Raw genomic sequence first — 15,886 nt, 5'->3', positions numbered from 1 at the left:
AGGTTTTCCTTTCATTGAGTGAAAATCACTCCCTATATCTGTTGCTTGCAAATACCCAAATCCCTTTTGAGAGAAAACTAATGGAAACCTGATGACTTCTATGATTCTGAGTATAGTTCATGGTTGCAGCATATCTAGCACCATAACATGTGACAAAAGTGTTTTCCCTCTCTGAAGTTACAGCATTGATCGAACATTGTTATTGAGTGCTAATTTGTGAAAGTGAACCTGATATACATAGTGACCCACCGTAGGCACACACGTTCACCTCCTTACTATCTTGAAAACGTAAAATACCTGTGTGGTGCAACATGGTTATCTAGTTAGATCAAAATGTGACGACTGTGGGACATCATTAGTAAACAGTATCCACGCTTGATGCTGCCCAGTAAATTCTCACTTACCCCTAAAGTATTCCTTGCAAGATTTATCTAGATTGCTCTCCTGATGTATACTTTTTCCATGTGTAATTAGGTCATCGTTTGAGGGTTGTCAATATGAACCAGCAGAGTGACACTGCAGACCTCCTGGGAGGGTATGTTTACGATCTCTTACATGATTGCATTCGATAGCCTGTGTTGTACAGTGAAGTTTTGATGAGATGCAGTTTTGTTTGTATTGCTCGTTTGTATGGTCCAAGAATGCAAATAAATGTTTCCCGAAAGTTGTTACTGAAAGCATTTACATTAGAAGACTGTGGTGCGGTTGCAGTATGTGAACAGTATGATTGACTTGCTTTGCCCACATGTAAAGGTGGAAGAATTCTTTTTGCCAAGCCAGACATGCCTGTCTGTTAAATTGTTAAGGGTTATGATGGACACTTATTATTTTTGCTTTTCTCCATTTGTGAAGTGGTATGATGTGTCTCTTGTCTAAGCATGCTGTTCAGTGTGTGGGGACGGGAAGGGGGGAACAGTGTTGGTTGTATAAGTAGGTGAGCTAAATTGTTAGAGGTGGGATATTTGAAGACAATTACATGTCCGTGATGTGTAATTAAAATATAAGTCAACATTTTTCAACTTTTACTTTTGGTGGTAACCTGCTTATTTTGCTTTTTATTAGGTACAAACCTGTGGATCATCGCCTGATTTGGCTACCCATGAGAGAGGTGTTTGAGGAGCTCTTCACAAAGACTTTTTCAAGGAAGCAGAATGCAACATTCTTGGGGCATATCCAGACCTGTTACAGACAGAGACGCTGGCATGATTTGCTTAAACTAATGCAGCATGTTTTAAATTCGGCCATCCTCAAAATTAAAGGAAATGAGGCTGGTGAGGAATTGCGTGTTGAATGAGGGTTGTCTTGCAGAATGTGCAGAAATATAGATGCCAAATTGAAGTAGTTTTGACTAAAGGCTGCTCAGTTTGCTTCCCAAACAGAATTTGGTCAAGGGCTGTGGATGTTGAGCTGAGTTGTAGCTTCTCAAAAGTCACATCAGGGCTCCACCCAACACTATTTAGTAAAATGATTCCCCTTTTCCAATATCTTTGGGTTTGTTCCCCTTGCTATTTTAACAAGGCTGACATGACTTTTCAGAAGCAAAGGTGATTTTTGTTGACCTGTAAGTACGTTTAAAGGTATAGATGACTTGCCATGGGTCTGTAGTTCAATGGCCTGACATTATTTTGGAACACTTAGGGCCACTTCCAAGTTGAGATATAATTGAATATGTTTTTCAGAGAATTTCTTGCTGCAAATTCTTCGCCGTATGAATATTTTCGGGCACCTGCCTGTAGCTATCCTGCACCACCAGGCGGTGTCCATCCACCCCAGAAGCAATGGCATCTGCTTATTTAGGGTGTCTCCTGGAGTACCGGCTTCAGTTATTATTCTTTTTTTTTTCTTGGATTACTGAAGCAAGTCTGGGACTCTGTGGTATTACAACTTGTATTAAAGTTACAGTAAGGATTTTCCAGCAAAGTCTGAAAATACCACCGTCTCAGCTGCTGGGATTAAACCCCGTTCTGCATTGTTGTAAACAAATGTTCTTGTCCAGTCCTCGTGGTATTTGCACAGTCCTTTTACCCCCCCCGATCTATGCATCTGCAATCCTTTCTAGAGCGGAAGGCAAAGCTGTTCTTGGTCCTGGCCTGTGAGAAGAACGGCACTCCAAATAGTCCTTCTAAAGTCTAGAAAACACAAATGTCATAAGAAGGACAGGTATTTTTCTAGGAAAAAGCCCTGCTCTTGGGAATGCTCAGGGAGCTGGCACTTTTCTTGGCACAGTTCTTCACAATCTACATCCACTGTCCAGAACCAACTCAAAAACAAAGAAAATCCTAAGAGTGACGACGGAGAAGGTTTGAGAGCCTGTTCTGAGAATAAACGTTTTTTTTTTTTTTTGGTCCCTACTCCCAGATTTCAGAAGTTTGCTCATAAGGAAGCACTCTTTGACTCCGATGTGTATATGCTAGAGGCTCCCCATCCCACCCCTTCCCTGAAATATACTGATGCCTGCTTTCTCTGGACTTTCAAAATGTCAGTGGATTTGATAAATCTCTTGGAAGGGTATGTTTCCCATCCTGCGGGACCTCCCTCATAGCTGCTGTTTAGAAGGTTGCCCATGCACTTAAACTGCCACTCCAAATGGTGTAAAGTCCAGCATTTTAAACTTTTGAACTAATTTCTACAGCCATCCTCACTCTTCTTTCTCCTTCAATGAGGCTGTATTCAAGTTAGTTGATGCATGAAAGAAACACTTCAGGCACAGCATTTCTTAAATAGGTGGCCCGTGCCTTTCGAACCAGAGTTAATGTTGGCTTATTCTTTTCCAGAAGGTGTTTTGATACAGGCGTCCTTGGCAAAACTAAACCTGAGCACCTTCCGTACCACTTTTCTGGACCGCAAGTTAAAATCCCTTTATTCTGGTGGACTTTTTTTTTTCCCTTCTGCATGGCTTCTGCCTCTTTTCCACTTTGGAAGATATATTCACACCTTGGAAGGAACAGCAATACCCGTTATCATTAACTTTCCAGACTAATCAAGGTGCTTGTTTTCAGAGGTTGTAAGGTATGATCTTGATGCTTCAAATTAAATACTAGATTGCAGTCTGAATTCGGCTGATATTGTTGCATGCCCTGACAGCAGCAGCAACGTTGCACAGGCATGTCTGAATGCACTGCACAGCATCCTCCAGAGATGTCCAGGATGCTTTTACGGCCATGCTCTTCGGTGGGTAGAAACTCTGTTGAGAAGGCTGACTCTGAAATGATTGACGAATAATCATGGGACAGCACACTTGTTAAGGCTTCTACCAAACAATTTCCACCATAACCAAGCAATTCCAACAACAGTGTGGCTGACCCCTCAACTAATGTTCTCTTTCTTTTGTGGAAAAGAAGGATCAAACTTTCTCCAGCAGCAATAGCAGATGCTGACTTTGCTTCCACAAAGTTGCTATGATTGGTACTTGCGGAAGCTGGGTGTTGCAGTATCCTTCAACCCCTTTTTTTGCCTGGCTTTTTTTATGCAACTTTGACTGAAGTGCACTGGATTCCTGTTAACCAGGTCCACTGTACCATTGTTCATTCCCCAAAATAAGATGCCTGGTCACTTGTTAACTAAGTAAATGGTACCTCTGGTGATTAGGTACTAAAGAAGGTTCCTTAAAGCTCCAACATAACTTGTCACTCTAAGGGACTCCGCACCAACCTCATGCAGACTGCCATTGAAGGCTGCGTGGCAAGGTGCTCCCAAAAGTGAAAACATGACATGCCACACAGCCTGTATGCCATGTTCCCTAAAATACCGAATGTAAGATGTGTAAGTAACCCCTACAGCAGGACTTAAAAGACTAAGGCAAGGTGCATTATATTACATGTGTGGGCATATCTGGAAAAGTAGCTATGCCCCTGCTATTATTCTCGATTCTTAGACCTGGTAAGTGTGCAGGTAAACCATTTTAAATGCATGTGCTGGACACTGGTCAACATGAGTTTCCCAGCTACGTGATGGCTTCACTGAAACTAGGGATGTTTGGTATCAGGAATGTCTTATTAATTATCCCTCACTGATACCAATGATGGATTTATTATTCATGCACCAGGAGGGCACCTTAGAGGTGTCCCCTGAAAACGTACCAACTGCTGGTGGGCTCACTGACTAGTTCTAGCTAGCCTGCCACCAACAGACTAGATTCTGACCCCCCTGCGGTGAGAGCCTTTGCTCTCTGGAGGTCAGAAACAAAGCCTGCTGTGGCAGGGGTGATACATACCCCTGCCAACCTGATCACCTGTAAATCTGCATTCCAAGGCAGGAGGCTTCAAAGAAGACCACTCCCTCCCTCAGAAGATCACGTAGACATCATCTAGCCTGACCTGAAGTGGGCCAACAGGCCCTCCAGAGACACAGCCCACCTTGAGTTCACACACTTTCAACAGGGATTTCAGCCTGGTTCTATATCCCCTGTACCAGAACCCGATGCCAAAAGACACCACCACTTCACTCGAGCACCACAGACCTTCGTGCCTGAGGATATCAAGTGTCAAGTAGCCCCTGTGGGTTCCTCTAGACTGGCCACCCAGTCCCTGCTTGCAGCCTCTTTCTGACATGACCAATCTCCATTGAAGTGAATAGGACAGCCGACTTCATGACACCCGTTCGCCCTAAAGCCCCCAGAGGTGAGCTGTTAGTGTGGCCTTGGACCTTGCCCCATATTTAAATCAATCCCAGTAGAACACTTCTGTACATTGTTGCTAAGTACCAGTATGGAGTGTATGTTTCTTTCCCATAGGACAGTGGTTCCCAAACTGTGCGCCGCGGCTCCTTAGTGCGCCGTCAAAATTAGCCAGGGGCGCCGCACACAGTCTGGAAACCACTCGGAGGTGCTTTTAATCGGTAGCTTTTCACCGTGGTTTTGGAAACAAAACCCCCTTGTAAAGAAATGGCTCCCTGTTGCAGTTACCCCCCACTTTTTGCCTGATACTGATGCTGACTTGACTAAGAAGAGTGCTGGGACCCTGCTAACCAGGCCCCAGCACCAGTGTTCCTTCACCTAAAATGTACCATTGTATCCACAATTGGCACACCCTGGCATTCAGATAAGTCCCTTGTAACTGGTACTTCTAGTACCAAGGGCCCTGATGCCAAGGAAGGTCTCTAAGGGCTGCAGCATGTCTTATGCCACCCTAGAGACCCCTCACTCAGCACAGACACACTGCTTACAAGCCTGTGTGTGCTAGTGAGAACAAAATGAGTAAGTCGACATGGCACTCCCCTCAGGGTGCCATGCCAGCCTCTCACTGCCTATGCAGTATAGGTAAGACACCCCTCTAGCAGGCCTTACAGCCCTAAGGCAGGGTGCACTATACCATAGGTGAGGGTACCAGTGCATGAGCCTGGTACCCCTACAGTGTCTAAACAAAACCTTAGACATTGTAAGTACAGGGTAGCCATAAGAGTATATGGTCTGGGAGTCTGTCAAACACGAACTCCACAGCACCATAATGGCTACACTGAAAACTGGGAAGTTTGGTATCAAACTTCTCAGCACAATAAATGCACACTGATGCCAGTGTACATTTTGTTGTAAAATACACCCCAGAGGGCACCTTAGAGGTGCCCCCTGAAACTTAACCGACTATCTGTGTAGGCTGACTAGTTTTAGCAGCCTGCCACAAACCGAGACATGTGGCTGGCCCCATGGGGAGAGTGCCTTTGTCACTCTGAGGCCAGTAACAAAGCCTGCCCTGGGTGGAGATGCTAACACCTCCCCCAGGCAGGAATTGTCACACCTGGCGGTGAGCCTCAAAGGCTCACCTCCTTTGTGCCAACCCAGCAGGACACTCCAGCTAGTGGAGTTGCCCGCCCCCTCCGGCCCGGCCCCCACTTTTGGCGGCAAGACCGGAGAAAATGAGAATAACAAGGAGGAGTCACTGGCCAGTCAGGACAGCCCCTAAGGTGTCCTGAGCTGAGGTGACTCTAACTTTTAGAAATCCTCCATCTTGCAGATGGAGGATTCCCCCAATAGGGTTAGGATTGTGACCCCCTCCCCTTGGTAGGAGGCACAAAGAGGGTGTACCCACCCTCAGGGCTAGTAGCCATTGGCTACTAACCCCCCAGACCTAAACACGCCCTTAAATTTAGTATTTAAGGGCTACCCTGAACCCTAGAAAATTAGATTCCTGCAACTACAAGAAGAAGGACTGCCCAGCTGAAAACCCCTGCAGCGGAAGACCAGAAGACGACAACTGCCTTGGCTCCAGAAACTCACCGGCCTGTCTCCTGCCTTCCAAAGATCCTGCTCCAGCGACGCCTTCCAAAGGGACCAGCGACCTCGACATCCTCTGAGGACTGCCCCTGCTTCGAAAAGACAAGAAACTCCCGAGGACAGCGGACCTGCTCCAAGAAAGGCTGCGACTCTGTTTCCAGCAGCTTTAAAGAACCCTGCAAGCTCCCCGCAAGAAGCGTGAGACTTGCAACACTGCACCCGGCGACCCCGACTCGGCTGGTGGAGATCCGACACCTCAGGCGGGACCCCAGGACTACTCTGATACTGTGAGTACCAAAACCTGTCCCCCCTGAGCCCCCACAGCGCCGCCTGCAGAGGGAATCCCGAGGCTTCCCCTGACCGCGACTCCTTGAACCTAAAGTCCCGACGCCTGGGAGAGACCCTGCACCCGCAGCCCCCAGGACCTGAAGGACCGGACTTTCACTGGAGAAGTGACCCCCAGGAGTCCCTCTCCCTTGCCCAAGTGGAGGTTTCCCCGAGGAATCCCCCCCTTGCCTGCCTGCGGCGCTGAAGAGATCCCGAGATCTCTCATAGACTAACATTGCGAACCCGACGCTTGTTTCTACACTGCACCCGGCCGCCCCCGTGCTGCTGAGGGTGAGATTTCTGTGTGGGCTTGTGTCCCCCCCGGTGCCCTACAAAACCCCTCTGGTCTGCCCTCCGAAGACGCGGGTACTTACCTGCAAGCAGACCGGAACCGGGGCACCCCCTTCTCTCCATTCTAGCCTATGTGTTTTGGGCACCACTTTGAACTCGGCACCTGACCGGCCCTGAGCTGCTGGTGTGGTGACTTTGGGGTTGCCCTGAACCCCCAACGGTGGGCTACCTTGGACCAAGAACTAAGCCCTGTAAGTGTCTTACTTACCTGGTTAACCTAACAAATACTTACCGCCCCTAGGAACTGTGAAAATTGCACTGTGTCCACTTTTAAAACAGCTATTTGTCAATAACTTGTAAAGTATACATGCAATCTTTATGCTTTAAAGTTCCTAAAGTACTTACCTGCAATACCTTTCGAATGAGATATTACATGTAGAATTTGAACCTGTGGTTCTTAAAATAAACTAAGAAAAGATATTTTTCTATATAAAAACCTATTGGCTGGATTTGTCTCTGAGTGTGTGTACCTCATTTATTGTCTATGTGTATGTACAACAAATGCTTAACACTACTCCTTGGATAAGCCTACTGCTCGACCACACTACCACAAAATAGAGCATTGGTATTATCTATTTTTACCACTATTTTACCTCTAAGGGGAACCCTTGGACTCTGTGCCTGCTATTCCTTACTTTGAAATAGCACATACAGAGCCAACTTCCTACACCCCTGCATTAATTATTGTGACCAGCGGAGGGCGCCAGAGTACCATTAATAATATCCCTATGACAAAAGAAAATAAATAGTTTAAAATAAATGGTTTTCATGAACCTGAACGAGAGAATTAAGAAGTCAAACTGTAAATAGTGTAGGTACAGGTACAGGCTGGGATTACGTTCCCCCACCCGCCAAAAAAAAGTAACATAATGGGGAGCCGTGGCCAACACGGCCAATAGGTCAAAGGAGCCGGGGATCGAAAAAGTTTGGGAACCACTGCCATAGGATAACATTAGGGCACCCGGGCCTGAAAAGCATCTCTGCATCCAGACGTCTCATTGCCTTCCAAAGTGACCTGTTGGTTCTACCTTGGACCTTGCCCCATACTTAACTCCAGAAAATGGGTCCTCTAAGTCACTGCTAAGTACCCATATACAGTCTTTGTGTTCCCCATTGGATAACATTACCCCCCAAAAAATGGGACTTTCAACTTTTGAAAACGGTAAAAATTAATAACTTGAAAAGTACTCACCCTATTCTGATGATCTTGATATCACAATTTATATAAAAGTATGCCTTCTTTTTATAAGCTAGTGTTGGATTTCCTTATTAAGTATGTTTCACTTAGTGCCTTTGTGTATGCCATACATGCTTAGCACTGCCTTCTGTAATGCCTAATTGCTCGCCCACGCTACCACAAAAGAGATCATTGGAGGCGTCATTTGTGCCTCTGTAATTCCTTTGGGTTTTGCTTGGACTTTTACACAGTGTACCTCTTTTTGGTCCACTTTATGAAGACCCAGCTTCCTACAGTGCTTCCCCTCACATCAACTTCATTTCTTGGAGAGGGTCTTGTATTTTCTTGGCCAAATCTGTGCCCATCACAACATACTGATGAGTGCTCCAGTTTATACACAAGGGTTATGCCTTCCTCTTTGTGGCTTTTTTCCCCCAAAATCAACCTTCTGCCTAAAAATGGTTTGCAGCCTTTGTCTTGATTTTGGAGATGGGTATGTTGACCATTTAGCAAAAGGGATCTGTCAAAGTACCGCCCCAGGCAGCGGGGGGAAAAGGATTTTACTTTTACTTCCTGGTTCTCAGGATGGACAAGTGACCCAGACACAACCCATACCTGTATTACCTGAACCCATGCATTTGCCATGAAGTCTAATATGCTGTCTTTGAGCCACATCGTCTTGATTATTAACTGACAGGACTGGATGTTGTCCTTAACCCTGTTGGATGTCTGTTTCGTAGTCCAAGTCCTGGCAGCCCACAGCACTGCCTCCACGTCCTAGTGCCTCCACATCATAGTGGGGGTACCAGTATTATCAGTGGGCTATTCTGCTTCGGCTTTGCATCCTCTCAGATTTTCATCAAAGTGATGACAGTTGTGGTTGCATCCCTCATAAAGTCAGTAATGTGCAGGTTTGCTTTCTTAGACAACTAGTTGGTTGACTGACACCCCTCATCTGGTGAAGGATGAGGTCTTTCCTGTGGTGCCACAGACTACAATGGCTTCATTCATATCATCTTCACAAGAATGGATATCTTTGCGTTGGTTCTCCTGAACGTTGACACATGCATGTGCCAATAAAATATTAGGATGGGTCGTCAAGTTCTGCCTCCGTTTTGATTTGGAACGTCAACCTGTGAGATGTGGGTGCTGAGGCCCTTGATCCCTGGCAGAGCTATGGCTTTATAATCCTTGTACTGAAGCTTTGATCCATCCGCCAAGCATTTCTCCTCTCCTTCTCATGCTAGGTCGTATTAAGTCCTGGTGTATAATACTGCAATCCACTTCCTAAGCAGACAAAACAGAGTGAGGTCCTGGATGCTGTGGTCGAAGCACCTGTGTTATGTGGCAGTAGTCCCTAAAATACAAATTTTTTCCAGTGGCATCACACTTGTCAGGGATTCCGAATCCCTGGAGGGATGCCTTGAGTCTGCTGTACCTGGTAGACCATGAATGCAAGCTGGACCCCAAATCGGCAGGTGTGATCATCTCACAGGTGAGCACCCATGCATTGATACTTTTTCCTCAGTTCTTAAAAGGAGGTGCTCTCGTGCCCTATGCTTATCACCACATGGCTTTAGGGGGGCACTTTCTGTTTACCATTGATTCGAAGTTTACATTTTGCAGTCCATTTTACCCTTTTATTTTTGTGGGTGCTACGGAAGGTAAGTGTAAATGGTACACAACAAAATCTTTGTCCTGGACTAGGCGAGAAGGATGCCAAGCTGTTTGAGCTCCATGTTCAGCCTCTTCTTTCCCCCATGGCTCTACTGGTTCGCTCCAGGATGGTGGGGGTCCTACTCCCCAGTCCTTGGGTACTTTGGCACTATTGCTGCATATTTAGGGTTGTCAGTTAGATTTACTTAGCTGGTGGATGTTATTCTACCTACCTGGAAACAGGGTACAAAGTCTATTTATGATGCATGCTGGAAGAAGTGTCTTTCTGCTGGGCTAAGAACCTTGCCTCTTTCGTAGCCTGCCTGTCGGATGTCCTGCACTTTGTGCACTCCCTCACTCAGCTGAGCTTGGTGGGCTTGATAATGAAAAGATACTTGGCTGTGATGTCCTCTTTTATGCTTGACCAACATTCTTTTTTTAGTTTTCCCTTTGTAGTTTAGCATACTTTTACACCCATGCCTATTTTTGTTCCACACTGGCATGTAAACTTGGTTCTGGGTTTCAATATGGCATCTGTTTGAACCAGAGGAAAGCGGTCTTGTGAGACTTAAGTCTACATTCTGTGTTCTACCAACACACATTGGTTCTGCACACTTCTTTTCTGCCAAAAGTCGTGTTTGGTCGCCAAGTAATCAAGTCTGACACTCTTCTGCCTTACTTCTCTCTTCCTCACCCGTCTAGGAAGGAGGAGTGGTTGCAAAAGTTTAATGTTCAGAGGGCCGTCTCATACTACATTTATCGTACAAGATCGAATCGTGGATATGCAGTTTTGTCTAACTGGGGCAATGAAAGTTAATGCTATGTTGTAGCAGAAAGCCATGACAATCTCATCGGGTCACCTCTGAATAAAGTTAATTTACACTGTGACTAAGAGAAAAAGATTTGTCTGCTGGTAAAGTCATGGTGGCCTATTTAGGACTGACCATAGTTGTCCCTTTTGGCTGATATGTGCTGGACAGCTACTTTGAAGCATTGACTATTTTGCTGGATCTGTTTTTTAATATTTCCTTGTTTAGCCGTCACTGGTCAGCCCAGCATCCTGATGGGACTCATTCACGAGGGGACGATTAAGTAAAAAATAAGTATTCATCAAAAATATAAGGGTACGTATTGCCTGTAACACTGATGGCATGTGTGTCTGTAGATACACATGCTCTGCATACTGTCGGCCATTCACTGTTGGGTCTGGAAGGTTGCAAGTTGTTTTTGTTAGAAAAGCCTTTAGAGTCTCAAGGTATAGTGACTCCCCTTGCTGGTAATCCGCATGGGCATTGACTCCATCATCAGATTGTTTTTTCTGCCGTCTGGTCCGGCTGTGTTTTCCCCGAGCTCCGGTTCGGGCCTTATTAGGGCTTTTCTGTTCAGGAAACCTCCAATTCATCAGTATGGTTATCAAACCTGTTACTCCAATCCTTTTACCGTTCTGGGGCTGAAGAATATTCTATTAGTATTGTCACGCTTCGATTCAGGCCCTAGGGGCTGCTCCCTTTGGGATGCCATTTCCTCCGATCCAGACCTTGGAGAATGAAATCCTAATAGAACAGATGCCTTTCTGTTTGTGTGCGGTGTCACTCGAAATTTCCGAGGAACGATCTTCACCAGATTTTTCAACCTCTGCCTTTTGCCGGAGCATAGCGAAGAAGACAGTGAGGCCTGCCAGTCTTTCTGGTAAAAAAAAGACTCTACAAGATCAGAGCCAGCTGCTGAGAAATGCAGAGGCAAGAGGTCGAGGAAACGGGCGATATATTCGGTCTGCAAGAACCCATCTCCGACACCAAACAGGAACAGGAACAGGATCTCCACAAGGCTTCAGCTCCTGAAGAGGCTTTTTCTGTCCAAGATTCACACTCCAAAGCCGACATAATCTTTGAGATGCAGGAAATTCCTCCAGGTCAACCAACCATGAATAAATCTTCCCCTGCTCTGACCAAAAAGCCCACAACCACAGAAGTGAAGGTTATCGAGCTGCCACTGCTCTCGGGCCATGGCAGGCATCGAAAGACTCACTTGAATGCCTTGCCCTTGAGCTTGGCACTGAAACCTAAGCATAAGCCTTCCATCTCAGTACTGAGCCGAACGCCACCTGCCTCTGTGCTGAAAGCTTCCATGTCTCACTCAGCACCAACTGTTTTGGCACCAAAAGGACTCCCTGCCTTGGCACCGACCACTTGGGCACTGAAAGTTCAAAGCGCCTCAGCGCCAAAGAAACTGACCGTTTCTGTAGCCTTGGAGTTCAGAACTTCCCCAGAGCCCATACATAATAGGATGAAGCAACAGCTCCATGCCAAGCAGTGTCAACTGCATATGCAGCCACACACACAGGGAGAGAGCCGGTTAAAGCTGTTGTTACTGCTCCTTCATCACAACAACTTTATTTTGAAGAGGCAATTGATCCACCTATGTCTCCAGTCAAACAAACGAGAATGAAGAAAGACTTGGTCGAGATCCACCCACCTCTACGTAAATCACACCTACTCCTCCTTCACCATCTCAAGGCGACCCCTCTCCTCATGGCTCACTGCAGTCTTTTCACAAAACCCAGGAAACAGAGGATGATGATCTCCCTTTGCATTCAGACACAATTCTTTGTCTCAATGTGATATAGACACGTATATAGACACTGACACAAAGGTCTATCCAGCTAGATCTTCTCCGCCAGACGATACAACTTATTTTCAAGAACTCATTGGGAGGGCAACCACATACCATCAGGTGCCTCTTCACAAAGAGCCCATTGAAGACAACTTCATTTTTGAGGCACTCCCCACCTCGCATAAGTCCACACAATACTTACCCTTGCTAAAAGGTATGTTGAGGCACTTTCAAGACCCTGCTAGAGCATTTATTAATACTTTGCATGTGGAGAAAAAATTATAGGGCAACCCCATCAGACCCAGTTTTTATTAAAGGTCCCATTCCTGCTGACTCTTTAGTTGTATCTAATGCCAGGAAAAGAGTTAACTCAAAAGCTGCACTTGATGCTCCACCTCCTGATAAGGGACGCAGGCTCATTGATGCTTCTGGCAAGTGTGTTGCTGCTCAAGCAGCCAGCCACTGACATATTGCCAATACTTAATGTCTACTTGCATAAATTGTTGGGGAATAATTGCCCCTCACTAACAATTTCCTGGCTTCTTTTCTTGTGCTTCTCTGGGAGGTACAGGAAAAGTTCCTCCATGTACCCCAGTGTGCACAGTCGTATCTGGCAAGTAGACCTTAACTATTGGCAAAACGCCAATGAATGGCTGCTCACATGGTCACACTTAATGATCTGATCCCACAGCTGCAACAAGGTGACTTTTTATCAGCACTAAATGTAAAAGATGCTTACTTTCATATTCCCATACACTCAGCACATTGCAAATAACTCAGATTTGTGATGGAAGGACAACACTACCAGTTCAAAGTGCTCCCCTTCTGGGTCACAACAGTCGTAGCAGCTCACTTGCACAGGCAGAAAGTTCATGTCTACCCATACCCAGATGACTGGCTTATCAAAGCCAGCGATCTCAATCAGTGCTTGCAACATATCAATTCACAATAGACTCACTTCATCAGTTAGGTTTCACCATAAATTTTTAAAAGTCTCATCTAAACTTCAGATACAACCCTCTCTAGGGGGGGCATTCTCAACACAGTTTGGAATAGCATACCCAAATGCAGTAAGGATACAAACCTTTCAAACCCAGCTTTCTCATTTTCTTCCTAACCACCCAGTCTCAGTAAAATCAGTCATGGAGGTCCTGGGAATGATGGCGTCTTGCATTATCGTACCACATGCACGTTTTCTATGCACCTGATTCAGGAATGTCTGTCATGCAAATGGAGTCTGGCACATGGTAGCTTAGAGGATCTAGAGTTGGTACACAGCCCCACCTTTCACTCTGCAGTGGTGAAACAAAACCAGCCTTTTAAAGGGGTGGCTATTCCTGGACCCTATTCTCCAGATCATTCTGACAAGTGGCCTATCTTGGACATGGTGGGGTGCTCCTCCCAGGACTTCACAGTCCAGGCTTTGGGATCACACACATCAAACCCTATTCATCAGTTATTTAGAGCTGCTAGCTGTTCATTTACCACTCAAAGGCTTTGTAATTCATCTCACCAACAAAGTACGCACAGACAACATGACAACTACAGGGAGTGCAGAATTATTAGGCAAGTTGTATTTTTGAGGATTAATTTTATTATTGAACAACAACCATGTTCTCAATGAACCCAAAAAACTCATTAATATCAAAACTGAATATTTTTGGAAGTAGTTTTTAGTTTGTTTTTAGTTTTAGCTATGTTAGGGGGATATCTGTGTGTGCAGGTGACTATCACTGTGCATAATTATTAGGCAACTTAACAAAAAAAAATATATACCCATTTCAATTATTTTTCATTACCAGTGAAACCAATATAACATCTCAACAATCACAAATATACATTTCTGACATTCAAAAACAAATCAGTGACCAATATAGCCACCTTTCTTTGCAAGGACACTCAAAAGCCTGCCATCCATGGATTCTGTCAGTGTTTTGATCTGTTCACCATCAACATTGCGTGCAGCAGCAACCACAGCCTCCCAGACACTGTTCAGAGAGGTGTACTGTTTTCCCTCCTTGTAAATCTCACATTTGATGATGGACCACAGGTTCTCAATGGGGTTCAGATCAGGTGAACAAGGAGGCCATGTCATTAGATTTCCTTCTTTTATACCCTTTCTTGCCAGCCACGCTGTGGAGTACTTGGACGCGTGTGATGGAGCATTGTCCTGCATGAAAATCATGTTTTTCTTGAAGGATGCAGACTTCTTCCTGTACCACTGCTTGAAGAAGGTGTCTTCCAGGAACTGGCAGTAGGACTGGGAGTTGAGCTTGACTCCATCCTCAACCTGAAAAGGCCCCACAAGCTCATCTTTGATGATACCAGCCCAAACCAGTACTCCACCTCCACCTTGCTGGCGTCTGAGTCGGACTGGAGCTCTCTGCCCTTTACCAATCCAGCCACGGGCCCATCCATCTGGCCCATCAAGACTCCCTCTCATTTCATCAGTCCATAAAACCTTAGAAAAATCAGTCTTGAGATATTTCTTGGCCCAGTCTTGACGTTTCAGCTTGTGTGTCTTGTTCAGTGGTGGTCGTCTTTCAGCCTTTCTTACCTTGGCCATGTCTGAGTATTGCACACCTTGTGCTTTTGGGCACTCCAGTGATGTTGCAGCTCTGAAATATGGCCAAACTGGTGGCAAGTGGCATCGTGGCAGCTGCACGCTTGACTTTTCTCAGTTCATGGGCAGTTATTTTGCGCCTTGGTTTTTCCACACGCTTCTTGCGACCCTGTTGACTATTTTGAATGAAACGCTTGATTGTTCGATGATCACGCTTCAGAAGCTTTGCAATTTTAAGAGTGCTGCATCCCTCTGCAAGATATCTCACTATTTTTGACTTTTCTGAGCCTGTCAAGTCCTTCTTTTGACCCATTTTGCCAAAGGAAAGGAAGTTGCCTAATAATTATGCACACCTGATATAGGGTGTTGATGTCATTAGACCACACCCCTTCTCATTACAGAGATGCACATCACCTAATATGCTTAATTGGTAGTAGGCTTTCGAGCCTATACAGCTTGGAGTAAGACAACATGCATAAAGAGGATGATGTGGTCAAAATACTCATTTGCCTAATAATTCTGCACTCCCTGTATATACTAGGTGCAAAAACATGGGTTGGAGGGTCTCATTCTCCACAGCTGTCTAGCCTGGCACAGACAATTTGGTATTGGGCTATTTACCACAATATATACCCATTAGCAGAACGGTCTCTCTTTTGTGTCTCTCGCTCTCTTCTCTCTCTCGCTCTCTTCTCTCTCTCGCTCTCTCTTCTCTTTCTTCTTTTGGAAGCACATAGTCCAAATACTGGAGCATTTTACACAGCAAAATGGAAACGTTTTGTGCACTATTGCATTGCTCAAATTTGGGACCTCTTCCACGTATCAGTGCAAAATATGATCCACTTCCTTCATTTACAGAAGGCAAACTTAGCATACTTCCATAAGGTTACACTTAGCCGACATAGATGCTTACCTTCAGAACAGACAACACTCTACTCTTAAAATTTCCTGTCATTAAAGCTTCTGTGGAAGGGCTCAAAAGAATAATACT

The 15,886-nt window shown here is 45.4% G+C and overlaps 1 protein-coding gene across 1 annotated transcript in view; it reads left to right on the top strand.

Annotated features, from left to right (window-relative positions):
* The window catches only part of MDN1 (midasin AAA ATPase 1), a 1,740,009-nt gene that overhangs the window by 283,363 nt on the left and 1,440,760 nt on the right, over positions 1–15,886 (top strand). Inside the window, exons 15-16 of the mRNA XM_069235499.1 lie at positions 475–535; positions 1,063–1,271. Of these exons, the coding sequence (XP_069091600.1) occupies positions 475–535; positions 1,063–1,271 (270 nt within the window). The remainder of the gene's footprint in view (positions 1–474; positions 536–1,062; positions 1,272–15,886) is intronic.

The sequence above is a fragment of the Pleurodeles waltl genome, chromosome 5, assembly GCF_031143425.1.
Source record: "Pleurodeles waltl isolate 20211129_DDA chromosome 5, aPleWal1.hap1.20221129, whole genome shotgun sequence".
NCBI lineage: Eukaryota > Metazoa > Chordata > Amphibia > Caudata > Salamandridae > Pleurodeles > Pleurodeles waltl.
The sequence above is the reverse complement of the archived record's forward strand: the minus strand, read 5'-3'. Positions and strand labels throughout refer to the sequence as shown.